Here is a 27,749-nt window from a genome sequence, read left to right as displayed (position 1 = left end):
CTCAAGGCAAGAATACTGAAGTGGTTTGCCATTCCCTTCTCCAGTGGACCACATTCTGTCAGACCTCTCCACCATGACCCATCCGTATGATTAGCAATATGATATCATAATATTCATTCAAACTATTAAAGAAATCCATCCACTATTTGGATAATCAGGTGGGAATTTTTTGAGAAAAATTCTCAGACAACTAAAGCAATTTTTACTTTCTTATGATGAAATTGTAGCATTGCTAAAATAGCATTAAAGGGAATTCTTATAGTAAACCTTGATAACAGTTGAATCTTTTTTTTTCAACCTATACTGAAGCATAACTGATTTAAAAAATTGCATATTTTAAGGTATACAACATATTTGACACCATTTTTGAATCAAGTATTGAACTATTTGTAATTTGAAAAAAAGAATTTTTTAGAGATATTTCTATTTCTAGACATACTTCCTTAAATGATCTTTAGAACAATAAAACCATTTTGAGATAACTATTCTTCCAATTATACTTTCTAATACAATGAACATTTTAGCATTTCAGAATATTTATGTTCATCAGTTTCAGAATCTGAGAGATAGCCAATTTATTTGTAAATTTGAAAAATTTCTTCTTGTGTGGGTTTTTTTCCCATATCCTATTAAAAACCTGGAAAATTTGAAAGTCCCCATAATTTCCACTAAACTCCACTGAGTCTGCCCACGCTGTGGCAAAAAGATACACATTTACTGCTGCAGTTTGCTGCACATGACAGTTTAAGCATCCACATGAGGCCCACTCCCTGTGCGTGGATTATATTTCTAATTCTTTTAACCCATCAGTAGCCCTAGAAGATAAGACAGACTCTGTAGGACAGCAATCATGATCAAGTTTGATATGAAGCAGAAATGCCAGGTAACGAAATTTGTTTTTCGCATTTTCCTTCTCTGGGTGCACTTCTTATCTCCTAGGTCCCCATCCCCTAAAAGTTTGGTGACCTCCCTCCAGCTGTCTCCAAATTCTCAGTTCAGCACCCCATCCAGCCCACCGTATTTGAAACAGAGCTCTTAAAGTGGAAGTCGCTCAGTCGTGTCCAACTACTTTGCCAACCTATGGACTATACAGTCCATGGAATTCTCCAGGCCAGAATACTGGAGTGGGTAGCCTTTCCCTTCTCTAGGCGATTTTCCCAACCCAGGGATCGAACCCAGGTCTGCCACATTGCAGGCGGATTCTTTACCAGCTGAGCCACAAGGGAAGCCCAAGAATAGGAGTGGGGAGCCTATCCCTTCTCCAGGGTATCTTCCCAACCCAGGGATTGAACTGGGGTCTCCTGCATTGCAGGCGGATTCTTTACCAACTGAGCTATTAGGGAAGCCCAGAGCTCTTAATTCTTTTCTAATTTCCAAGCAAAATGAGTGCAGTCTTCACAAAATGCAGTCTTTATGCCAATGTGGTTTCCTTAAGTTACGGATATACTGGGAGGATGGGGTAGAACATATGACAACTGAATACAGATGCAGAAAATGAAAAAACAAAACCAAAGTGTTTCTTTTTTCACATCTCTTATCATAGGATAACTTACCAGTGTCCTCAGACAAGAGTCTCTGTTTTCCTTCTAGATATGAATGAAGTGACTCCACAGTCATGAGTGTTAATGCTCCTGGCCAGCAGGTGTACTTGCCTAGTTACACTCAATCTGAAACAGGTAGATACTGAGGACTTCCCAGGTGGTGCTAGTGGTAAACAACTCACCTTCAAATGCGGGGGACGTTAAGAGATGCAAGTTTGATCCCTGGGTTGGGAAGATCCCCTGGAGAAGGAAATGGCAACCCACTCCAGTATTCTTGCCTGGAAAATGCCACGGACAGAGGAACCTGGTGGGCTACAGCCCACAAGGTTGCACAAAGTCAGACACAACTGAAGCAACTTAGCACGCACGGAGACACTGAGGAGCACTGCTGGTTAGATGGAGTCCCTGAACACAGCTATCTACCACAGTTCTTGACTATCTACAGTGGCATCTCTATAGGCCTCTCCAAATTATTAGCAACAAAAGGATTCATTCTTTTTGTCTGTCAGCACTAGTGTGTTTGTCATGGTACTGCTGTCTTGTACTTTCACTTTGGGCTTAACAATCAGAAAGACAAACCAGCTAGAAGGCCTAGAATATTTCCTAAAGTAAGCTGAAATTAGTTTTGGAATATTACTCTTTGTCTGTCACGGTGTATATAATTGAGAATCAGATCCACTTTTCACCTGCAAGTAGATCACAATGTCCAGACCACACAGAACCTTCAGCGTTATCAGTTCTACCCTGCTGATATTGCAGAACAAGAAATTGAGGTCCAGAGAAATTACATGATTTGCCACAAGTGACACAGCATTTAAGCGGCAGAGTCTGGATCAATGCTCCTTGATTTTTATGCTGGCTCTCTTCCCCTTTTATTCTCTTTTCTTTTTTAACTATACATGCTGATTTCTCAACCAGGGGAAGAAAAAGTATTTGTATGAATCCTTGTTCTTAACATAAACAACCAATGTTAGTTAGTACAGCTGGTGGTCAGCATGTCCATACTATATATTGTTGACACTTTGTTTGTAATTGATATGTTAAATGACTACCTCCTAAAAAACAGAATTAGGTTTTTGTTCAACACGCCTCATACAGACATTTGGGAATTCTGCACTCTATGTGATTAATAACGATGATGATTTTTTGAGTGTACTATGTGGGCACTCGGGAAGATTTCTGAATTACTGATTAAAGTTCAACAAAAGCAAAAACAATTAGAAACTGTGAAATGCTAACTTAATAATTTTTATTATCAAGTGGGTCTGTACCAGCATAATCTTTTAAAAACTGTAATACTGTGGCCAGACAATATATTCCTGTGATCTGAACTCTTTTGAAAATAAGACTCTTAAAGATTTCTTTTAAAATGTCAATTTATTTTAGCGCTACAAGTAACATAACTCAAACAGAAAGAAATATTTCTCAAGTGCTACTGGGAGAGAGCCAAAACTTCTCCATGATTCCTTCCTTCTTTTCAACAGCTCCTTATCAAAGAGAAAGAGTGACTACTAAGCACCAAATTAATGGCCTAATAAATCTCCTGAGATGAGTAACTAATGTCCTGAAGCTGATCAAGTCATGTCAACTTAACATGAGACATATATACAGCTATGTGTGTATATACACACACACATATATTTACTATAGACTGTCTTATCAAAATGCTATTTCTGAAAGTTCTGACTTAAAGAGCTAGAACAAAGACTTCTGGGATGGACAATTCACTGTAAAGTGCACATTCCTACCCTGTATTTTTAATCACTACTGAAACAGTCAGGTGTAACTGAATAAAAATTCATTAGGCATAAAGAAAAATAATCCTAATTAGATTTTATTTTAGATTAACAAAACTCACAGTGCCAGTATTATTGGTTACAATATATTTCCCTTAAGCCCCACAATTGCTAAAAATACCAAATCCATCACTGGCCAGATTTCGTTATGAAGTGTGTGAACTAGTGCATTAAAAAGCTATGTTCGCACCAACAAAGTTTATTGGGGCAACTGCGTTCAAGACGCACATGGCATACCTTTAAATAGCACTGTTAAAATACCAAATAAAACGTCAACGTCTGTCAGGTCTCTGGCTTTTATAAATTGTTTAGACTGGGAAACGCTGGGGTTTGGACATTGTTCTTTTCACATGATGGAGAAAAGAAGAGACCGTAAAAAGAAAAGAACAATAAAGCGTAGTTCATTTTTGAAGTTCTTTCATGGCAAAACACACTCTGGATCATTACCCTTCTAATCAACAATTTCCTTCTTCCTCCCAATCCTTCCCCTCTGATATTTACCTTTCTCCCTGCCCCCACCACCCTTCTCTCTGGGTGGTATTCTGAGCTTATACACAGTACTCAGTAATCAGATTTTTCTTTTATGTTGCTTCAAAAGAAAATCCCAGGAGGGCATGACAGATATGTATAGACTGGGTATTTTTGACCTGGACCATAGCTTTACTCACCATTTCTGTGCTCTTAAAAATACACCAGAGTGCCCTAACCACAGAGTCTCCCCAAGGAGAGGAAGGCCCTGAGAGCCAGATCAGCTACCAGCTACCTACAGACCAGTTATTATCACACCTCAGTGGCCATCCCTCTGCCCCTTCCCTCCGCCCCTTGCCTTTTATTACCGCACCACACTCCCCACAATTCCCAAACAACAACATCTCTGTTTCAGCGTCTTCCCTGGATTTCCCACACTTAATGCAACCCAGACCTCACCTTCAGCTCTCCGGAGGCCACTCTGGAAGCCAGCTCGATGACACAGCCAACAGCCATGCGTGCAGCGCCGGACGAGTGCAGCTCATTCCAAATGGTGTCACTGTCCACCTGAGCAAACAGTCAGCAGAGCCCTCGGAAGAGAGGGAGAGGAGGAGAAGGAGTAGAGGCAAGAGGGGGAGGAGGGGAGTTCAGGAGAGGGGAGAGAGAGAGCAAGCAGATTTGTGAGGAAGGGCTGGCACAGTAACAGCCTATGTACAATAACATCAGTCTTCCGTCTTGGCCAGCTGAATGGGCCTTCTGGACACGGCTTTGCTTATACTTCTTCTCTACACTGACTTCTCCAATGGAAACACATTCCTGCCATGCCTCACTGCCATTCCCTGTTTAGATTTCTCATTACAAACGGCATTACATAGGCCGGATCTGGCGTAGTTACAGGCTTGCTAGAAACCAGGCCCCAGCAGTAGATAGAGTAAAAGCTAAGAGCACTTAGCTATACATAAAAATCGGATTTGCAAGTGCTAGAGGGGGAAAATTCAAATACCTTTCTGGCTGCAGGTTTACAGGGAGCCAAAAACAATTATTAGGCAGGCAGCAGTAGCCGTCAGTGAGTAGGAAGTAGCGACCACAGTTCAGGTTCTCCAACTAAACGGAAGGAGTGTGTGGTCCTCACACTTAAAAGATTCACAACACTCAAATGCAAGGAGTGCTTTGACTCCCAAAGTAGAAGCTTCAAATTTCTGACACTTAGTACAGTTTGGCACTTAGTCTTAGTGCAAACTGGTATTATTAAAATTAGACAGGTCATTAAAATATATGGTTGCTCCGTTGCTAGAGAACATTATTATCAAAACAAAGCATGAAGCAGTATTTTGGATTTACTTTTATAAAATGCTGTTTACTCTTTTTTGTGCATTCATTAAGAGAATTTATACAAAAAGCACAAGAAAAGTGCAACAGTAGTGGTTTATGTTATATAGTTTTACATACATAATGGTGGTGACTTAGTCACTAAGTTGTACCTGACTCTTGTGACCCCATGGACTGTAGCCTGCCAGGCTTCTCTGCCCATGGGATTTTCCAGGCAAGAATACTGGAGTGGGTTGCCAAGTCCTTCTCCAAGGGATCTTCCTGACCCAGGGATCAAAGCTGGGTCTCCTGCACTGCAGGCAGATACTTCACTGAATGAGCCACCAAGGAAGCCATGTATATAATATTTTATAACATTAAAAATAATATCAAACGGTAGAAGTCTCTAATTTTAGAACACACTTGGAGCTCTTGGAAATGCAGTAAGAAATGTGTGACTGTGCAAATATCAAGACTTCTTAAATGGCTCAAAGAAGGAAATCTGACGCAAAACAACAATTTTTTTTTTTAAGAAGAAGAGCTAAATTAAAAAGGCCTAATGACAGGGAGCAAACACAATAAAGGATAACACACATTCACAATGCACTAAGTTTCCTAAGCATTTTCACCTGCTTTTCCTCATAAAAGCCTTAATAATTTAAATTCTGTCAAGAACAATGAGCAAATATATAATAAATTAGAATAATAAATAAATAAATAGAATATTAAGATCCTCTCAAGAACAGCAAAGTGGTAAAGAGAGAAGATTCTAGAATCAAACTGTCCAGATGAAATTATGACTTCACCACTAATAGGTGAATGATATGGGCCATCAATGAATTAACATCTCTGTTCTGTGATTCCCTTACCAATGAAACAGCAGACTTTTAAACTGCCATCTGAATATGACGTTGGAGGGAATTAAATGAATAAGTAATAGGCAACTGTTAGCTACTACTATTTTGGCTGCTGTAAAACTCATTTTTTTTTTTTTTTAAATAACTATCATATAGTTGAGGCCTAAGACACTGTGGCTTAGAGTGGCTACTCAGCAGATCTGAGAACCCTTAGAGACTTCTGACCCTGAAAACACATGCCTTTCTACCATATCCTTAAATAAAACTTGTTTTCTAAGAACATTCAGCCCATGTCACAGTCAGCACCATCATGTCAACACTAACAACTGAAAAGTCGAGAAGCCTGCAACCTAATCACTTACCAGCTAAACTGAGAGCTTTATATACTTACTTTTTTTTTATTAAACCACTATAAGTAGTTATTTGAGCTTCATGAAGATATAGCCTTGAGGAAAACGGTTGCTTAAGCCAAAAAATAAAAACCAACATTCACATTGTGTTGGATAATTTTAAACCAATTTTTAACCATTACATAGCTATTAGGTGCCATAGACAGTCCTTGTTAATCAGATTTAAAATTACTGGGAAGGCAAGAAAATATAAATTAATAAATCCCCAAAGAAAACTAGAAGCTGGTTCTTTGAGAAGATAAACAAAATTGATAAATTTTTACCCAGAATCAAGAAGAAAAGGAGGAAGACTCAAATCAATCAAATTAGAAATGAGAAAGAAGTTAAACTGACACTCACCACAAATAAGAGGCTACTACAAGCAACTATCCACTTACAAAATGGACAACCTAGAAGAAATGGACAAATTCTTAGAAGGGTATAACCTTCCAAGACAGAAACAGGAAGAAATATTTTAAAAAAGGAAAAAACTAACCACAACTACTAAAATTGAAACTGATCTAAAAACTTTCAACAAACAAAAATCCAGGACCAGATGGCTTCATAGGTGAATTCTATCAAACACTTAGAGAAGAGTTAACATCTATCCTTCTGAAACTCTTCCCAAAACTGCAGAGGAAGGAACACTCCCAAGCCATTCTACAAGGCCACTATCACCTGGATACCAAAACCACACAAAGACATCATGCGCAAAAAAAGAAAACTAAAAGCCAATATCACTGATGAACACAGATGTAAAATCTTCAACAAAATACTAGCAAATTGAATCTAAAAACACATTAAAAGGATTATATAACACAATCAAGTGTGTTTATTCCAGGGATACAAGGATTCTTCAATATCCACAAATCAATCAATGTGATACACCATATTAACAAACTGAAAAATAAAAACCATACAATCATCTCAAAACATGCAGAAAAAGCTTCTGACAAAATTCAATACTCATTTTTGGTTAAAAAAAACCCTCCAGAAAGTGGGCTTAGTGGAAACCTACCACAACATAATAGAAGTCATATACAACAAACCCATAGCAAACATCACTCTCAATGATGAAAAACTTAAAGCATTTCCTCTAAGATCAGGAACACAAGCAGCATGTCCACTGTCGCCACTATCATTCAACATAGTTTTTAAGTCCTAGCCATGACATGGAGAAGAAATAAAAGGAATCCAAACTGGAAAAGAAGTAAAACTCTCACTGCCTACAGATGAGATGATACTATATAAAGATAATCCTAAAGATGCCACCAGAAAACTATTAGAGCTCATTAATGAATTAAGTAAAGTTGCAGGATATAATCGGAGAAGGCAATGGCACCCCACTCCAGTACTCTTGCCTGGAAAATCCCATGGACGGAGGAGCCTAGTAGGCTACAGTCCATGGGGTCACTAAGAGTCGGACACGACTGAGCGACTTCACTTTCACTTTTCCCTTTCATGCACTGGAGAAGGAAATGGCAACCCATTCCAGTATTCTTGCCTGGAGAATCCCAGGGACGGCGGAGCCTGGTGGGCTGCTGTCTATGGGGTCGCACAGAGTCAGACAAGACTGAAGCGACTTAGCAGCAGCAGCAGGATATAATACCCTAACACCACACACAAAGGTAAACTCAAAATGGATTAAAGACCTAAATGTGAGATCTGATACTATAAAACCCTTAAGAGGAAAACATAAGCAGAGCAATCTCTGACATAAATTGCAATGTATCTTTTTTGATCCACCTTTTACAGTGATGAAATAAAAATAAACAAATGAGATCTAATTAAAATTAAAATCTTTTGCACAGCAAAGGAAACTATAAACAAAAGGACAGTCCTCAGACTGGAAGAAAATATTTGCAAATGAAGTGACCTGAGAAAGGATTAACCTCCAATATACAAACAGCTTATGCATCTAATATATATATATATAAAAAAAACCCAATCAACGAGTGCATTGAAGACCTAAATAGGTATTTTTCCAAAGAAAAGACATACAGAGGGCCAAAGAGCATAAGAAAAGACACTCAACATTACTGATTATTAGAGAAATGCAAATCAAGACTACAATGAGATATTCCCTCACACCTGTCAGATGGCCATTATAAAAAAATTTACAAACAAATGCTGGACAGGGTGTGGAGAAAAGGGCACCCTCTTGGGCTGCTGGAATGGAATGTAAAATGATATAGCCACCAAGGAGAACAGTATGGAGGGTCCTTAAAAAGGTAAAAACGTAACTATGATATGACCCAGTAATCTCACTCCTAGGCATATAGCTGGAGAAAACCATAATTCAAACAGATACCTGCACCCCAATGTTCACTGCAGCACTATTTACAACAGCCAAGACTTGTAGGCAACCCAAGTGTCCACTCACAGAGGAACAGTTAAAGAAGAGGTGGTACACATATACAACAGAATATCGCTGTTGCTGTTTAGTTGCTAAGTTGTGTCTGACTCTTTCGCAACCCCATGGACTCCCACTAGGCTCCTTCTGTCTATGGATTTCTCCAGGCAAGAATACTGGAGTGGGTTGTCATTTCCTTTTCCAATGGATCTTCAGGACCGAGGATTGAACTCACATCTCCTGCACTGGCAGGTGGGTTCTTTACAACTGAGCCAGCATGGAATCCCATAATGGAATATTATCAGCCATAAAAACAACAAAATAATGCCATTTGTAGGGACATGAGTGGATCTAGAGATTGTCATACTGAGTGAAATAACTCAGAAAATAAAATATCATATGATATTGCATATATAGGAATCTAAAAACTGGTACACATGAGGTTATTTACAAAACAGAAATACAATCACATATATTAAAAAAAACTTATGGCTACTGTGGGGAAAGGGGCTAGGGATAAATTGGGAGATTGGAATTGACATATACACCACTATGTGTAAAATACACAGATAACTAATAAGGACCTACTGTACCTCACAGGGAATTCTACTCAATACTCTGTAATGCCTTATATGGGAAAAGAATCTAAAAAAGAGTGGATATACCTATATGTATAGGTGATCCACTTTGCTGTACACCTGAAACTAGCACAACACTGTAAATCAACTATACTGTAAACGGCACTCAATACGCCAGCAAATTTGGAAAACTTAGCAGTGGCCACAGGACTGGAAAAGGTCAGTTTTCATTGCAATCCCAAAGAAAGGTAATGCCAAGGAATGTTCAAACTACCTCACAACTGCATTCATCTCACACGCTAGCAAAGTAATGCTCAAAAGTCTTGAAGCAAGGCTTTAATAGTACATGAACCAAGAGCTTCCAGACATTCAAGCTGGATTTAGAAAAGGCAGAGGAACCAGAGATCAAATTGCCAACATCTGTTGGATCATTGAAAAAGCAAGAGAGTTTCAGAAAAACATCTACTTCTGCTTTATTGACTACACCAAAGCCTTTAACTGTGCATCACGACAAACTGTGGAAAATTCTTAAACAGATGGGAATACCAGGCCACCTGACCTGCCCCCTGGGAAATCTGCATTCAGATCAAGAAGCAACAGTTACAACTGGACATGGCACAATAGACTAGTCCCAAATTGAAAAAGGAGTACATCAAGGCTGTATATTGTCAGCCTGTTTCTTTAACTTATATGCAGAGTAAATTATGCAAAATTCCAGGCTGGATAAAGCAAAAGCTGGAATCAAGATTGCCAGGAGAAATATCAATCACCTCAAATATGCAGATGATACCACCCTTATGGCAAAAAGTGAAGAAGAACAAAGAGCTTCTTGGTGAAAGTGAAAGAAGAGAGTGAAAAAGCTGGCTTAAAACTCAGCATTCAAAAAATGAAGATCATGGCATCTGGTCCCATCACTTCATGGCAAATAGATGGGGAAACAATTGAGACAGTGACAGACTTTATTTTAGGGGGTTCCAAAATCACTGCAGATGGTGACTGCAGCCATGAAATTAAGACACTTGGACCTTGGAAGAAAAGCTATGATGAACCTAGACAGCATATTAAAAAGCAGAGACATTAGTTTGCCAACAAAGCTATGGTTTTTCCAGTAGCCATGTATGGATGTGAGATTTTGACTATAAAGAAAGCTAAGCACTGAAGAATTGATGCTTTTGAACTGTGCTGTTGGAGAAGACTCTTGAGAATCCCTTGGATTGCAAGGCGATCCATCCAGTCCGTTTAAAAGGAAATCAGTCCTGAATATTCATTGGAAGGACTGATGCTGAAGCTCCAATACTTTGGTCACCTGATGCGAAGAACTGACTCCTTGGAAAAGACCCTGATGCTGGGAAAGACTGAAGGCTGGAGGAGAAGGGGACGACAGAGGATGAGATAGTTGGATGGCATCACGGACTCGATGGATGTGAGTTTGAGCAAGCTCTGGGAGTTGGTGATGGACAGGGAAGCCTGGGTGTGCTGCAGTGAATGGAGCCACAAAGACTCAGACACGACTTAGTGACTGAACTGAATCAAGATATAACGTTTTAAATTCACATATTTGTTGGTGCAATGGACCAATGCAGTGGACATGAACCTGGGCAAACTCTGGGAGATGGTGCATGACAGGGAGACATGGTATGCTCCAGTTCATGGGGTTATGAAGAGTTGGACAGAACTTGGTGACTGAAGAACAATAACAAATGTTTGTTGGATACCTACTATGTACTGAGCTGAGAATTACAATATGGGGGTTACATTTATACTAAAGATATGATTATTGATTAAAAGAGTGCTGGGCACAAATACTTGAAGTTTTGCATCCAAAATTTATGTTTATCTCTAAATAAGTTCTCTTTAGGAATCTATGAGATTTGTCATTCATTTATTTGTCTGTATTTAAAAAAATAAACATTTCTCTACTCCTATGTTTTATGTACATTTAATTTATAATTAAGTGATAATGGTGGTAAGTTTTATAGATATAATCTATTCATAAATGAGTAATTATATTTGTGAATGTATGAACAGATTTGTGTTAGCTTGAGCTGCCACAACAGAATATACAGACTGGGTGACTTAAACAATAGAAACTTATTTCTTATAGTTCTGTTGACTAAAAATCCAAGATCATGGTGCCAGCAAGTCCAATTTCTGGTTTCTCTTCCCAGCTTGCAGATGGTGGCCTTCTCTCTATGTCCTAAGATAGCCCTTCCTTAGTGAATGCACATAGAAAGACACAGGTCACTCTCTCTTCCTCTTCTTATAAGGCCACCCACCATATTAAATTAGAACCCCACACTTACAACCTCATTTAACCTTACTCGCCTCCTAAAAGCCCCATCAAATTCAATCACACGGGGGTTAGGGATTTAACATACTAACTCAGGGAGATCACAATTCGGTCCTTAGCAAGGACAGATCCCAAAAGTTTGTTTATAAGACAATTTATAAGCACATTTCCCTAAGACATTGTGTTCCAAACAGTGGTTCAGGGCCATCAGCTGCTAAAATTAGCTACCCAAACCTAGCCACATGTATTCGGCATATGACAGTTTAATAAAATTTCCAGTGGTAAAAAAGGATACTCGACCCATGAACTCTCCCTACTATAATCCCTGTCATTAGAAGAGATGCCCAAATCCACTTCCAGTCATTCTCAATGGCAAAAAGTATTTCTTTTCCCCTTATGTCCCTCTTATTGGTTGGAGAGATTGCCAAAAAACATTCCCTATATTTGTGACAGTGTTAAGAAGGTCACCTTCATATGAGAGCTGATCAACTGGGCAAGACTTCCTGATAGTAGGAAAAACTCTAGGTAAGAAAGGATGGTTGACTCCATCCATGGCTTGTGGTTCTTAACAAGGAATGGGATACTGAGTGGCTGGAAAGCAAAGGAAAAGAACAAGTAAAATTCACCTCAGGTGGATATACATCAACAGGATAAAGGAGCTGAGATGGTGATACAATAACAGTAGAAGTAGAGACCAGAGAGGCTTAGAACTATAGGAAGACAGATGCTCTAGGATTTGGAAGCTGAAGGTAGAGCTATTAGCAAAGTGAGATAGAGTTGGCTCTGGATATGTAAATCATGTAAATTATAATAGATTAGGCCAGGAAAGGGGAAATCAGTATCAGTGGATCTGAGAGCAATCCTGCTGACCACACTAGCTGGTTATTATGATCTTGCTAAAATTCTTAAGGGATGCAAGGCAAATTCTTAAAATCAGAAGTATCATAATTTGAAAAAAGATCAATGCGCTTTTATCGTTGTTTTTTCCATGTACCACATTCACTACTTCCCCTTGGTCTGCCCACCAATTCACTGTCTTGCCTGAAATATCTGTACACATACACACAGACATACACATGTACATGTGCATTATTATGAGGCAGCAGTACATGAGCTCAAAGGGAGATTAGGACGGATATAAAAGAAATACAAAGAAGTTGACACTCAAAGTTAAGATTTTGCATAAACACACATAAAAATTCAGATTTCTGTGACAAAAGAGGATTTTTTTTCCAAGTTCTTTTACATATTAAACACTAAGGGCTTCCAGTTCAAGATGGCAGAGTAGAAGGATGTGTGCTCATCTCCTGTGAGAGCAGCAAAACTGCAACTAACTGTTGAATAACCACAGACAGGAGGATGCTGGAAGCCACCAAAAAAAGATACCCTACGTCCCAAGACAAAGAAGAAGCTGCAGTGAGACTGTAGGAGGGGCGCAGTCACAATAAAATCAAATCCCATACATGCCGCGTGTGTGACCCACAAACTGAAGAACAATAAAACAAAAGAAATTCTCCCACTGTTGTGAAGGTTCTGAGCCACATGTCAGGCTTTCCAGCCTGGGGATCTGACAAAGGGACTAGGAATCCCCAGGGAATTTGACCTTGAAGACCATCTGGATTTGATTACAAGATCTACACAGTCTTGGAGGGCATAAACAAAAAAAAGAGACTCCAGTCTTGGAGGGCACAAACAAAATCTTGAGTGCACCAAGACTCAGAGGAAAGGAGCAGTGACCCCACAGGAGACTGAACTGAAACTACCTGCAGGTGCTGGAGGGGCCCCTGTGGAGGTGCGGGTTGGCAGGGGCTCCCCATAGGAACGTGGGCACTGGCAGCAGCAGTCTGGGAAACTCAGTCCCCCTTGGTGTAAGCACTCTTGGAGGTCGCCATTAACCCTACCATAGATCCAGCAGACCCCAGGGCTGGGTCGCCTCAGGCCAAACTACCAGGGTGGGAGCACAATCCCACCCAACAACAGATAATTGGATTAAAGCTTTACTGAGCAAGGCCCTGACCATCAGAGCAAGATCCAGTTTTTCCCACCACCAGTCCCTTTCATCAAGAAGCTTACACAAAGCCTCTTAGCCTCCTCCATCAGAGGGCAGATAGAAGCAGCAAGAAGAACCACAATCCCACAGAGGCCAGAACAAAACCACATTACAGAAAGTTAATTAGGCCAAAAAAGCAGAAAGTTACATCCCAGATGAAGGGACAAGATAAAACCCCAGAAAGACAACTAAATGAAGTGGAGACAGGCAACCTTGCAGAAAAAGAATTCAGAATAATGATAGTGAAGATCCAGAAGCTCAGGAAAAACAATGGACAACATGCAAGAAATGTTTACCAAAAACCTACAAGAACTAAAGAACAAACAGATGAATAATACACTGAAAGGAATCAACAGCAGAATAATGAGGGAGAAAAATGGATACATGACCTGGAGGACAGAAAGGTGGAAATCACTGCTGCAGAACAGAATATAGAGAAAAGAATGAAAAGAAATGAAGACAGCCTAAGAGACCGCTGGGACAACATTAAACGCATCAACATTCACATTATAGGGGTCCCAGAAGAAGAAGAAGAGAGAGAAGAGACCTGAGAAAATATTTGAAGAAATAATAGCTGAAAATTTCCCTAGCATGGGAAAGGAAATAGTCAACCAAGTCCAGGTAGCACAGAGAGGCCCAGGCAGGATAAACCCAGGGAGGAACACACCAAGACACACAGTAATCAAACTGACAAAAATTAAAGCCAGAGATAAAATAGTAAAAGCAAGAAGGGAAGAATGACAAATACAAGGGAACTCCCATCAGGCTATCAGCTTATTTCTTCAACAGAAACTCTACAAGCCAGAAGAGAATGGCAGGATATATTAAAAGTGATGAAGGGGAAGAACCTACAACCAAGAATACTCTACCCACCAAGACTCTCCTTCAGATCTGACAGAGAAACCAAAAACTTTCCAGACAAGCAAGAGTGAAGAGAATTCAGCACCATCAAACTAGCTTCACAACAAAAGCTGAAGGAACTTCTCTAGGCAGGAAACACAAAAGAAGGAAAAGACCTACAGAAAATAAACCCAGAACAATTAAGAAAATGGTAATAGGATCATATGTATCAATAATTACCTTAAATGTAAATGGATTAAATGCACCAACCAATACTGGCTGGGCACATGAAAATATGTACCTGTATGCACATCCACTTACTACATCACTCTGTTTGACCCCCACAAATTGTAGGTAATTATTTTATATGTTAGGTTAGTCATGTTCCCATTATGTGTTGCAACTGTAATTATCTTTTATTTTTTGTCTGGCTACTGATTGTGAAAACTGATAAACATCTTTTACTATTGTGATTATCTAACAATTACTCAATACCATTATATCCTTATTGGTCAACACAAAAGTAACAGAATTTGGTAGCACTAAAACTTAAATAAAAATAAAAAAAAAAAACTAATCATGGTGGTCTCAGATTGTAATCCTATGTTAGTGATAGCATACTGTTCATACACCCATTTGAATGCAGAGTTCCAAAGAACAGCAAGGAGAGATGAGAAAGCCTTCCTCAGTGATCAATGCGAAGAAACAGAGGAAAAAAATAGAATGGGAAAGACTAGAGATCCCTTCAAGAAAATTAGAGATACCAAGGGAACATTCTATGCAAAGATGAGCACCATAAAGGACAGAAACGGTATGGACCTAAGAGAAGCAGAAGATATTAAGAAGAGGTGGCAAGAATAGTCAGAAGAACTATATAAAAAAGATCTTCATGACCCAGATAATCACAGTGGTGTGATCACTCACCTAGAACCAGACATCCTGGAATGTGAAGTCAAGTGGCCTTAGGAAGAATCACTACAAAGCTAGTGGAGGTGAAGGAATTTCAGTTGAGCTATTTCAAATCCTGAAAGATGATGCTGTGAAAGTGCTGCACTCAATATGCCAGCAAATTTGGAAAACTCAGCAGTGGCCACAGGACTGGAAAAAGTCAGTTTTTATTTCAATCCCAAAGAAAGGCAATGCCAAGGAATGTTCAAACTACTGCACAATTGCACTCATCTCCCACGCTAGCAAAGTAATGCTTACAATTCTCCAAGCCAGGCTTCAACAGTACGTGAACCGTGAACTTCTAGATGTTCAAGCTGGTTTTAGAAAAGGCAGAGGAACCAGAGATCAAATTGCCAACATCTGTTGGATCATCGAAAAACCAAGAGTTCCAGAAAGACATCTAACTTTGCTTTCCTGACTATGCCAAAGCCTTTGACTGTGTGGATCACAACAAACTGTGGAAAATTCTGAAAGTGATGGGAATACCAGACCACATGATCTGCCTTCTGAGAAATCTGTATGCAGGTCAGGACGCAACAGTTAGAACTGGACATGGAACAACAGACTGGTTCCAAATAGGGAAAGGAGTACGTCAAGGCTGTATATTGTCACTCTGCTTATTTAACTTATATGCCGAGTACATCATGAGAAACGCTGGGCTGGATGAAGCACAGAGAATCCTGACTCTCCTGGAATCAAGATTGCCAGGAGAAATATCAATCACCTCAAATATGCAGATGACACCACACTTATGGCAGAAAGTGAAGAACTAACGTACCTCCTGATGAAAGTGAAAGAGGAGAGTGAAAAAGTTGGCTTATAACTCAACATTCAGAAAACTAAGATCATGGCATCTGGTCCCATCACTTCATGGCAAATAGATGGGGAAACAATGGAAACAGTGAGAGACTTTGTTTTTTTGGGCTCCAAAATCACTGCAGATGGTGACTGCAGCCATGAAATTAAAAGACACTTGCTCTGCTCCTTGGAAGAAAAGTTTTGATGAACCTAGACAATATATTAAAAAGCAGAGACATTACTTTGCCAACAAAGGTCCATCTAGTCAAGGCTATGGTTTTTCCAATAGTCATGTAAGGATGTGAGAGTTAGACTATAAAGAAAGCTGAGCCCCACAGAATTGATTATTTTGAACTGTGGTGTTGGAGAAGATTCTTGAGAGTCCCTTGGACTTTCTGGATTTCCAACCAGTCCATCCTAAAGGAAATCACTCCTGAATATTCACTGGAAGAACTGATGCTAAAACTGAAACTCCAATATTTGGCCACCTGATGCGAAAAGCTGACTCATTGGAAAAGACTCTGATGCTGGGAAAAATTGAAGGCAGGAGAAGAAGGGGACAACAGAGGATGAGACGGTTGGATGACCTCACCGACTTGATGGACATGAGTTTGAGCAAGGTCCGAGAGTTGGTGATGGGCAGGGAAGCCTAGGGTGCTGCAGTCCATGGTGTTGCAAAGAGTTGGACATGACTGAGAGACTGAACTGAGTGATAGCATCAAGACAATGCTATCATTGCTTCTCTAGATCAGAGTTCAGAGAAGAGACTCTTTCTACCTAAGACATCCAGGCATAGGGCTTGCTGAGCTAGTTATAGTAAGAATATGGTGACAGTAAGAAGTATCCAGAAGCCATCTTTATGGTCACGAGATACTGGAGAAACACAAACTGAAGAGGCATGACAGAGCAGGGGAGATAAGGAATGGTAAGTGAGCGCATCTCAAGAGAGAAGAAAGCGTGTTAGGTAAATTGCAAGCAAGTCTTTTTTGTCATTCACACTTAGGACTTTTGCCGTCAGTCCATGTCTACACCAAACTGTGGGCACCACATTAAAAATTCTATGGAGGCGTGTGAAAAGTAAATGAAAGTTCAGAATGCAGCATTCCTAAGATGCTCTTCGGTCTTGAGTGGAAGCCTTGTGATACACAATCCTCCAGGGGTGTGCTACAGGAGAGCCCTTTAAATGGAGTTAAGTGTGGCTGGGGTGAAACGAAGTCCACAGCAGAAGCTCAAGAAGATCCCAGCACAAGAAGAGCCGAGGTGAAGCTGATGGTGCCTGCAAACCCTACCATGCTCCATTTTGCATTGAAATCAGAAACCAGGAGAAATTCGGCTTCTGACCTCAGTTTCAAATGCTGGGAAACCAGGAACCATCAGGTAGACTAGGGAGATTGTCATGGAAACCTGACTATTCAGAGGACAGTGAGTATCCAAGGACCCCATCAGGTCCCCCTCTCTCCTTCATGCACCCAAATGCCACCGTGGGAGGCAGCTGATAGAGTAACTACTTAAAGAGACTAAATCCATCAAGAAGTTGATCATGAAGAGAGAGAATTTTAAAACTGAAAGGAGGCTGTTCAAACTCAAAGAGGTTGACATTAATGATGGAGAAGATCAGCATAATTAGGAGAAAAAAAGTCTATTTATCACATAAACAAGTAAGTATGGCTAATTCTGTGTCCAGTTTTCAAGGTCAGGAATTTATTTTGTTAGATGACTGGGAAGAGTCTAGCCAGGATCCTGGCAGAATTCTCCATGGATATGCTGCATGCATGGCAAGTGGCCATCACAGTATTTCAGAATTAACGTAGCAACGTAGCAATGTGTAACCTCCTTGGAGAAGGCAATGGCACCCCACTCCGGTACTCCTGCCTGGAAAATCCCATGGACAGAGGAGCCTGGTAGGCTACAGTCCTTGGGGTCGCTAAGAGTCGGACATGACTGAGCGACTTTACTTTCACTTTTCCCTTTCATGCACTGGAGAAGGAAATGGCAACCCATTCCAGTATTCTTGCCTGGAGAATCCCAGGGATAGCGGAGCCTGGTGGGCTGCCGTCTATGGGGTTGCACAGAGTCGGACACGACTGAAGCGACTTAGCAGCAGTGCAACCTCCTGTCCCCCTCCTCAGAAGTTACCTAGAACGTGCAACAAGGTTTGCCTATTTTCTATTCTAATTGCTTTCAACTTCTATTTCTGACAATGTAACTAATGTACAAAACATGAAGGCAGCTGTAGTGGTCGGCTGAGTTATCTGTCCACAGAGGTCTTGTTTGAAATAGTCCCCCAAAAGGTCAAATCACTTTATAAATATGTAGCAGGGTCTGGACTTAACATGTAGGCAAAACTGAAGTTCAGAAATGTTAGGTGAGGCTGACCCACAAAATGTCTTTCTGTGTGAGAAGCTGAGCAAATGTGGTGAGGCAGGATGGATGCATGCTTCAGGGGAGAGAACACTACTAGTCCGGCCCATAGGAAGATTCAGTTATCGGAGGAGGAAGCACAATTCTGAAGACAGCACAGAATCTAGCCCTGAGATCCTCCTACCTTTTACTCCCAGGGACTCACATCTATTTAACAGAGTAAAAAGGGGTAAAGTGGTAGATAAAGCTACAAGGAAAAACAGAAATAGGAAATACATTTTATATTCTGTTAAAAAAAAATGAGATTAAAGTAAACACTCTGGTATTAACCTGAAAAATCATAATGTTAAAAGAGGGTAATGCACACATTCTCCACTTAACTACAGACCTCAGAAAATCCAAAACAAACAGGATTGTGAAAACCTCAGAAAAATCAGCAGAGGCCAACAGACCTCACTGATTTAAAAAAAAAATAAAAAGAAAGAAAACAAGAGCAAATAGCGGGGGGGAATCCAGCAATTCAGAAGCAGATAACAATTATTTCCATTAGTCATTTTTGAGACTTCTACAATAATTAGGAAGGTGATCCCTTTAAGGAGACATGAGCACGAGATACACACCTACTTATAAAAATGTAGCCACAAGTTAATACTATCCAGATCTGAAAGAAGAACATCATGCTGCAATCTCTCTCATTAGTAGTAAAAAAGAATGAGGATAATAGGAACTACTGACTCAAACATGACTTACAGAACATGAATGGTACAAATATGATCTCATTCACTTCAAGTCAAACTAGAATAAAATTCAGGAAACATACAGATGGTAACACAAAGCTAATACAGACATTTCAGGTTTTTAATTTTACTATTATTATTTATTCCCTTACTCTATAAAGTTCTAGTCATTATTATTTATAAATAATAATGACAACTACAGTAAGAGTTGTCATCACATAACTATAGAATACGTATTAAGAACTGGCCACTGTGCAAAGCTCTTTGCCTATATTAACTCATACTATCCTTACAACAACCACTGGCATAGATGCTATTATTAAGCAGTATTGTATGTGAAATTCAGAGAGGTTATACAGTTAGCCACTAGTGGAATTGGAATGAGAAGCCAGAAAGAAAAAAAAAAAAAAGACTATGAGCTCTTAACTCACACTAATGTTTATGCCAGTCACATCAAAATCTAAAAACTAAATTTTCTTTTTTAAAGAAAGCAGCTATCATATTTACAGAATCAACGATTTTTCCTAATGAACTAAATCAGCTAAGATCTACATGAATGTTTTATCTTTAAAGGTACTGAACTTCTATCATATAAAGTTGCTAAAATATTCAAGAAATTCAAATACCCCAAGTTGTATCTGGAGTAGCTGAGCTTTTCTTGAGTGTTGTAATTTCCCTGCCATTAAGAGGGGCCTCCCAGGTGGTGCAATGGTCAAGAATTCGCCTGCCAATGCAGGAGACACCAGAGACACGGGTTCTGGAAAACCCCATAGCAGTGTAGCCTGGCAGGCTAAAGTCCATGGGGTGGCAAAGAGTTGGCTATGACTGAGCATTGAGCACACTCTGAAGTAGTAGTTCCCAAGTGCGGGTGGCGTTGCCACACATATGGAATCTAGAAAGATGGTGCTGATAAAATTATTTGCAGGGGAGCAATGGAGCAATGGAGACACAGACATAGAGAACAGACTTATGGACATGGAGTTGGAGGAGGGAAAAGGTGGGATGTATGCAGAGCATAACATGGAAACATACATTATCATATGTAAAACAGATAGCCAATGGAATTTGCTATATGACTCAGGGAACTCAAACTGGGGCTCTGCAGCAACCTAGAGGTGTGGGATGGGGAGGGAGGTGGGATGGAGGTTTAAGAGGGAGGGCACATAAGTATACCTTTGGCTGATTCATGTTGATGTCTGGCAGAAACCAACACAATACCATAAAGTAATTATCCTTCAATTAAAAATAAATAAATTAAAAATAAAAGACTGAGGGGACAGATGTACTTCTGGTGTCTGTTGGGTAGAAGTCAGGAATTCTGCCAAATGTCTTATAGTGCAACAGGACAATACAACAAAAATTATCTGCCAAAATGTCAATAATGCCAAGGTTGAGAAGTCCTAGAAACACTGAGAAACTTACAAATCACAGTGCTGTTTTCTTTATATGGCTTCTAGAAATCCCAAAGCCAAAGGATTTGAAAGGGAAAGGGAAAGTAGCTCAGTCATGTCTGATTCTTTGCAACCCCAGGCCAGACCTTCTCCAGAAGATCTTTCCAATCCAGGAACTGAACCCAGGTCTCCCGCATTGCAGGCAGATTCTTTACAGCTGAGCCACAAGGGAAGCTCAAGAATACTGGAGTGGGTTGCCTATCCCTTTTCCAGCAGATCTTCCCAACCCAGGAATCAAACCGGGTCTCCTGCATGGCAGGCGGATTCTTTACCAACTGAGCTATTAGGGAAGCCCAAAAGTAACTCAGTCATGTCCTACTCTGCGACCCCATGGACTACACAGTCCATGGAATTCTCTGGGCCAGAATAGTGGAGTGGGTAGCCTTTCCCTTCTGCAGTGGATCTTCCCAACCCAAAGATTTGAAGCAGCTTTTAAAGCAAACAAATACAAACTCAGTGTGTGTGTTTCAAAGTAGGTATGGTAATCATTCAAACTGAAAATACAGTGAACCAGGAATGAGGTTAGCAATATAAAGTATGTGCTGTTGTATCTAGTATCTACTGCTTTCACTGGAGAAGGACCACACATTTGGCTTTGAGAAAGTAAGAAGGACAGGCAAAATGAGAAAGCAGAAACAGAGCTCAGAGACAATGTAGGAGAGGTGAGAGACGGAACAGGGAGGTAAACACTTTATATTTTCATTTTTACTCTGTAAAGCTGTTCTTTGTCTGTGGCTTTTCTATTGGGAATACAATCAACAGTAATTTTTACCAATGTTATTCTTTTCCTGAATTTATCCAAATAATTCTGTCCACCAAACAGAATAAACACTAATATAAACTTATTTTTAAGGATTGTTCTGCTCTTTTCAGTTTCTTAAGTTTCACGAATGTTAGTGACAGAGCCAAGAAAAACTTTTCACAGTTCTTCCTATTCTTCTGCTCCCATTTCAACTTATCTTTCCTTAATATATCAAAGGAAGGGACAACAACTTCTTTTAAGGATTTTGAAAAACAAATAATTATACAGTATCAGTGGCAAAATAAAAGATCAAAGGACATCATATGATTATTGGCACCTATACACAGAACAACTGTACAAAAAAGATCTTCACGACCCAGATAATCACGATGGTGTGATCACTCACCTAGAGCCAGACATCCTGGAATGTGAAGTCAAGTGGGCCTTAGAAAGCATCACTACGAACAAAGCTAGTGGAGGTGATGGAATTCCAGTTGAGCTATTTCAAATCCTCAAAGGTGATGCTGTGAAAGTGCTGCACTCGATATTCCAGCAAATCTGGAAAACTCAGCAGTGGCCACAGGACTGGAAAAGGTCAGTTTTTATTCCAATCCCAAAGAAAGGCAATGCCAAAGAATGCTCAAACTACTGCACAATTGCACTCATCTCACACGCTAGTAAAGTAATGCTCAAAATTCTCCAAGCCAGGCTTCAGCAATACGTGAACCGTGAACTTCCAGATGTTCAAGCTAGTTTTAGAAAAGGAAGAAGAACCAGAGATCAAATTGCCAACATCCGTTGGATCATCGAAAAAGCAAGTGAGTTCCAGAAAAACATCTATTTCTGCTTTATTGACTATGCCAAAGCCTTTGACTGTGTGGATCACAATAAACTGTGGAAAATTCTGAAAGAGATGGGAATACCAGACCATCTGACCTGTCTCTTGAGAAACCTGTATGCAGGTCAGGAAGCAACAGTTAGAACTGGACATGGAACAACAGACTGGTTCCAAATAGGAAAAGGAGTACATCAAGGCTGTATATTGTCACCCTGCTTATTTAACTTATATGCAGAGTACATCATGAGAAATGCTGGGCTGAAAGAAACACAAGCTGGAATCAAGATTGCTGGGAGAAATATCAATAACCTCAGATATGCAGATGGCACCACCCTTATGGCAGAAAGTGAAGAACTAAAGAGCCTCTTGATGAAAGTGAAAGAGGAGAGTGAAAAAGATGCTTAAAGCTCAATGTTCAGAAAACTAAGATCATGGCATCTGGTCCCTTCACTTCATGGGAAATAGATGGGGAAACAGTGGAAACAGTGGCTGACTTTATTTTTGGGGGCTCCAAAGTCACTGCTAATGGTGATTGCAGCCATGAAATTAAAAGACACTTACTCCTTGGAAGGAAGGTTATAACCAACCTAGATAGCATATTTAAAAGCAAAGACATTACTTTGCCAACAAAGGTCTGTTTAGCCAAGGCTGTGTTTTTTCCAGTAGTCATGTATGGATGTGCGAGTTGGATGGTGAAGAAAGCTGAGCACCGAAGAATTGATGCTTTTGAACTGTGGTGTTGGAGAAGACTCTTGAGAGTCCCTTGGACTGCAAGGAGATCCAACCAGTCCATCCTAAGGGAGATCAGTCCTCGGTGTTCATTGGAAGGACTGATGTGGAAGCTGAAACTCCAATACTCTGGTCACCTCATGCGAAGAGTTGACTCATTGGAAAAGACCCTGATGCTGGGAAAGATTGGGGGCAGAAGAAGAGGACCACAGAGGATGAGATGGTTGAATGGCATCACCGACTCGATGGACATGGGTTTAGGTAAACTCTCGGAGTTGGTGATGGACAGGGAGGACTGGGTTGCTGCGATTCATGGGGTTGCAAAGAGTCGGACATGACTGAGTGACTGAACTGAACTGATAGTAAAACTTTAAAAAGAAGAAAAAACAGACAATTTTGACCTGTTATAAGCCCGATCCATGAGGATGGTCATATGTCCCTGTACATATGGCAGGCTGGGAGTACTCGGAAAGCCTGAGGCCTCTGAGAGGCCAGGATTCACTCTGTGGAGTACACGTATGAAGTGCTGTTTTGAGTATACCCATCCTTTCAAATGTTCACTTCCTTTGGAATAGAGTCTGACATCTGAGAACTGGGTATAACCACTGTTTTCAAAAACACTGTTTTCACAGCTTATTTCACTATTAATTAGAAACATGAGTTAAAATGACCAAAAATCCATGGTCAAGATTTTGCATGAAATGAAGATGTTTCCTCAATGCCTTGTCTTATTGAGAAGCTTCTGGGCTTCTGCAAATCTTTCGGTAAGCATCTCATGGCCTTCAGTTTTTTCTTTTTTTCTTTTTTACTGTTTGCTCTGAGAATGGCCATATAAAAATGGACATAAAAAGAAAAGTGACAGATGGTGCACCAAATAATTGGAGTCCCAAGTGATTGTCCATTTATAGATCTGTCATTGGATAATATACACTGTCATGTAATCTATGATTTTAAAAATAGAAACAACAATAGCATTCTTTTCCCACTAGAGACAGATAAAGTACATGAATAGGGACAAAGCACCAGAAATGAGCCTCGATAAACTTGTATATAAAAGTGATACAGAGCAGGACTAAAGCAGTACTCCTATGTTCTAATGACTCCAGGGGCTAGACTGGTAATGTACATAAAACCTAATGTAAGGTAAGTGGGGAAGGGGGGAAGTTAGGAACAATTTCTCAATCTTAAATAATGATAAGAATTCACTTAAAAAAATTCACACCCAGACCAAAAAAAAAAAAACCCTATTTGTGTGCTGAACTTGGCTACTGAGCTGCCAGTGCATAACTTCTGCTATCCAGAGTGACTTATATTTTTTACATAGTCTTAAATTTCTAAGGAGAAAAGGCAAAAATGTATCTCCAGGGAACTTGCTGGATTGATTCCTTCTGTGCAGTGATCATGCTGCGATTCAAGGCTATTTCTTAGGGTGGGGCACTGGGAGAGGATACCTACAGCAGGTGTGTTTATAAAGGAATCTCACCTCTGCTTGAGACCAAGACTAGAGCAAAGATGCTCAGGTTAACATTTGAAGTACAGGTTCAAAATATTCACAGCAGTACAGAATGTTTTATTGCACTGTTAAGTTTTGTTGAGTAGGTAAGTTCATGGTGAAAGGTATATATAATTCAGCAATGATTTTAAGTTAATTTGAGGCATATTAATTGCAGCGATGCCTACATACATTTGAAAATGTTATCCTCATATTTTTGACACATAATATTTATTCTGTCCATGGACAATATTGTGTGTACATATAAATTCAGTCTTCTTGTAATGAATAACTCTTGGCCATCCAGCAGTTTGTGAACACAAGAACAACTGACCTATATTTAATATATCACTTAGAATAAAGTGGCAAAAATGATGCACTCAACCTGATAAAAAGAAAAATGCTGATAAATATTAATTTGGGGGGTATTTGAGAGCTGAGGTCACAAGACAAGTAACTGCAACTGCCTAATACAGGTGTAACTGGATTCTTGGAAGGAGGAAAGAGAGAGAGAAAACAAGACAGAAGAAATATTGAAGAGATTATGAATGAGAATTTCTTAAATAATGAAACTACAGATCCAAGAATTTCAAAGCATAACTAGAAAAAAATAAAATCAATTACACAAACAAATGAAAAATCCATACGTAGACACAACACAGTCAAACTGTTAAAAACTCAACAGCAACAAAAAAATTCTTAATTGCAGCCAGAGAAAATAAACACATTATATGAAATTGAACAAAGGTATGAATTAAAATAGATTTCTTAGCAGAAACTATTTTAGATAGAAGACAATGGAATGGCATCAAAGATTTCAAAGAAAAAAAATGTCAAAGCAGAAGAAGAATTGATGCTTTTGAATTGTTGTGTTGGAGAAGATTCTTGAGAATCCCATGAACTGCAAGGAGATCCAACCAGTCCATTCTAAAGGAAATCAGTCCTGAATATTCATTGGAAGGACTCATGCTGAAGTTGAAACTCAATACTTTGGCCACCTGATGCAAAGAACTGACTCATTGGAAAAGACCCTGATGCTGGGAAAGATTAAAGGCAGGAGGAAAAGGGGATGACAGAGGATGAGATGACTGGCATCTCATGCGTCAGATGACATCACCGACACGATGGACATGAGTCTGAGTAAACGCCAGGAGTTGGTGATGGACAGGGAGGCCTGGTGTGCTACAGTCCATGGGGTCACGAAGAGTCGGACACGAATGAGTGATTGAACAACAAAGGAAGGCAGAAAAAGAGAGAAAATGAAAAAAAAAATAAAAAATTTTAAAAAACTCCCCAAAACAAAGAACTAAATAAAACCAAGGTGGGGGCTTCCCTGGTGGCTCAGTGGTAAAGAATCCACCTGCCAATGCAAGAGACACAGTAGATGCAGGTTGGATTCCTGGATTAGGAAGATCCCCTGGAGAAGGAAGAGGCAACCCATTTCAATATTCTTGCCTGGAAAATTCCATGGACAGAGGAGTCTGGAGGTCTACAGTCCATGGGGTCGCAAAGAGTCTGACATGACTGAACAAATGAGCACCCTTCAAAGATCCCACAATCTGTGGAGTAGCTGAGCCCCTGCATAGCTACTGAGCCTGTGCTTGAGAGCCTGAAAGCTGCAACTACCGAAGCCCGGGTGCCCTAGAGCCAGTGTTCCGCAAGAGAAGAAGCCACCTCAATGAGAAGCCTGTGCACCACAACAAAGAGAAAAGCCCACGCAGTAATGAAGACCCCATGCAGCCAAATATAAAGAATTTTTTAAAAAACCAAGATGGGACAAATACAAAACAACTAACAAGATGGTAGATTTAAATTCGACAATATCAAGAACCACTGGTCTAGAATATTGCTACTGAAAGTGTGGCCCATGGAACCACAGTGGTCCACAGTCCACAAGATAAACGCAAGCAAGCATTTAGAAACTTTTGTGGCAATCCATTTAGAATAATTCTGTATCTGTTGAATCTAATAAAAAATATTTTTTTTATTTTGCATATTTTTTGTATCTCAATTTTACTAATTCTTTTCTAATGCATTCTACAAAGCATAAGCAAACAAAATCTTTCCTCACCATACGGTAATTTGAGAAGTACTGATTTCAAAGAGAAAGGACTTTCCCTTCCAAACTGTACAAAGAAGGAACTCTATTTGGGTAAGAGAGGAAGAAAGAAAAGGTGAAGCTGGAGGTGAAATGAGGAATGTGTTAGAAGTTTTATTTATAAATTAGCCATATCAAGAGACGTTGTCCTAAGAGAGAATGACTACCAATAATTTTCTAAGCATTACACCGTAGTTTGTACCTAGAGGTGTCCACAACCTCAGGATTTGGAAAATTGTCAGAATAAGCTTTTTAACAGATGCTCCAAGGAACCAGGTTTTGGACAAAGTTGATCTACCTTATATTCCATTTTTTTAGGTGGCAGCTTTGGTTTAGGTATCATCAATGTTTAGTACAATAACACTTCATTTATTTTTGTTAACTTTAAAGTTAGAGATGTTGAAAACCATCATTTCCACTTACAAGTTGTTCAAATCCAGACAAATTCCTTAACCATTCCAAGCCTTAAGAAAAATGGATATAATACCACCTTCCACCTTTATTAGCATTAAGTTTACCAATGAATGTAAAGTGCTTACCACAGTGCAACACACTAATGAAAGTAGTAAGCTCTTAGAAAATATTAACAAAAAAGAAACAATTTCAGAGTTTTGTTCCAAAATTACTTTCTATTCTGCAGCACATCAAAAACAATATAAATATATATATATATATATATGTATTTAGCTACATATGGATCTAGTTCAACTAGAGCTTCCTGAATGAATGTGGGTCTTTTCCAAGCACATTCAGCATAATTCAGTCATTGGCACCCGAAACAAAGCTCAGGCTCTGAAAAGCTGCACATGACAGAAATTAAGCTACCTGTACTGAAAGTGGATGTGAAAGTATTTATAAGGGAAAGAGAATAACTCAGAAAAAGAGGAATTTAGAAACAGTCTCCTGTATATAATCTAAATGCAGCCTGTTGATTCCTTTCGGAAATATTTCCAGAGTTAAATGTAATACCTTTGTGCCCATTAACAACAGGTTTCATATGCACTGTGCATTGTTAATGTGGTGCATGGTTCCTCGGTGGATGCCTTGAATATTTCCCCCTGAAAGCTGGAAATCAAAGCTCCTTG

General features: G+C 39.6%; 1 protein-coding gene across 6 annotated transcripts in view; it reads right to left on the bottom strand.

Moving 5' to 3' along the window:
- Positions 1 to 27,749, bottom strand: part of HDAC9 (histone deacetylase 9) — a 788,642-nt gene that overhangs the window by 228,564 nt on the left and 532,329 nt on the right. For all 6 annotated transcript variants that reach the window (XM_081537682.1, XM_081537684.1, XM_081537687.1 and 3 more), the window contains one exon: positions 4,265 to 4,372. In XM_081537682.1, coding sequence (XP_081393808.1) covers positions 4,265 to 4,372 — 108 coding nt within the window. The remainder of the gene's footprint in view (positions 1 to 4,264; positions 4,373 to 27,749) is intronic.

Source organism: Giraffa tippelskirchi, chromosome 10, assembly GCF_054371585.1.
Source record: "Giraffa tippelskirchi isolate mGirTip1 chromosome 10, T2T-mGirTip1v1.2.pri, whole genome shotgun sequence".
NCBI lineage: Eukaryota > Metazoa > Chordata > Mammalia > Artiodactyla > Giraffidae > Giraffa > Giraffa tippelskirchi.
Note: the sequence above shows the minus strand (reverse complement) of the source record. Positions and strands in the feature narration are given on the sequence as shown.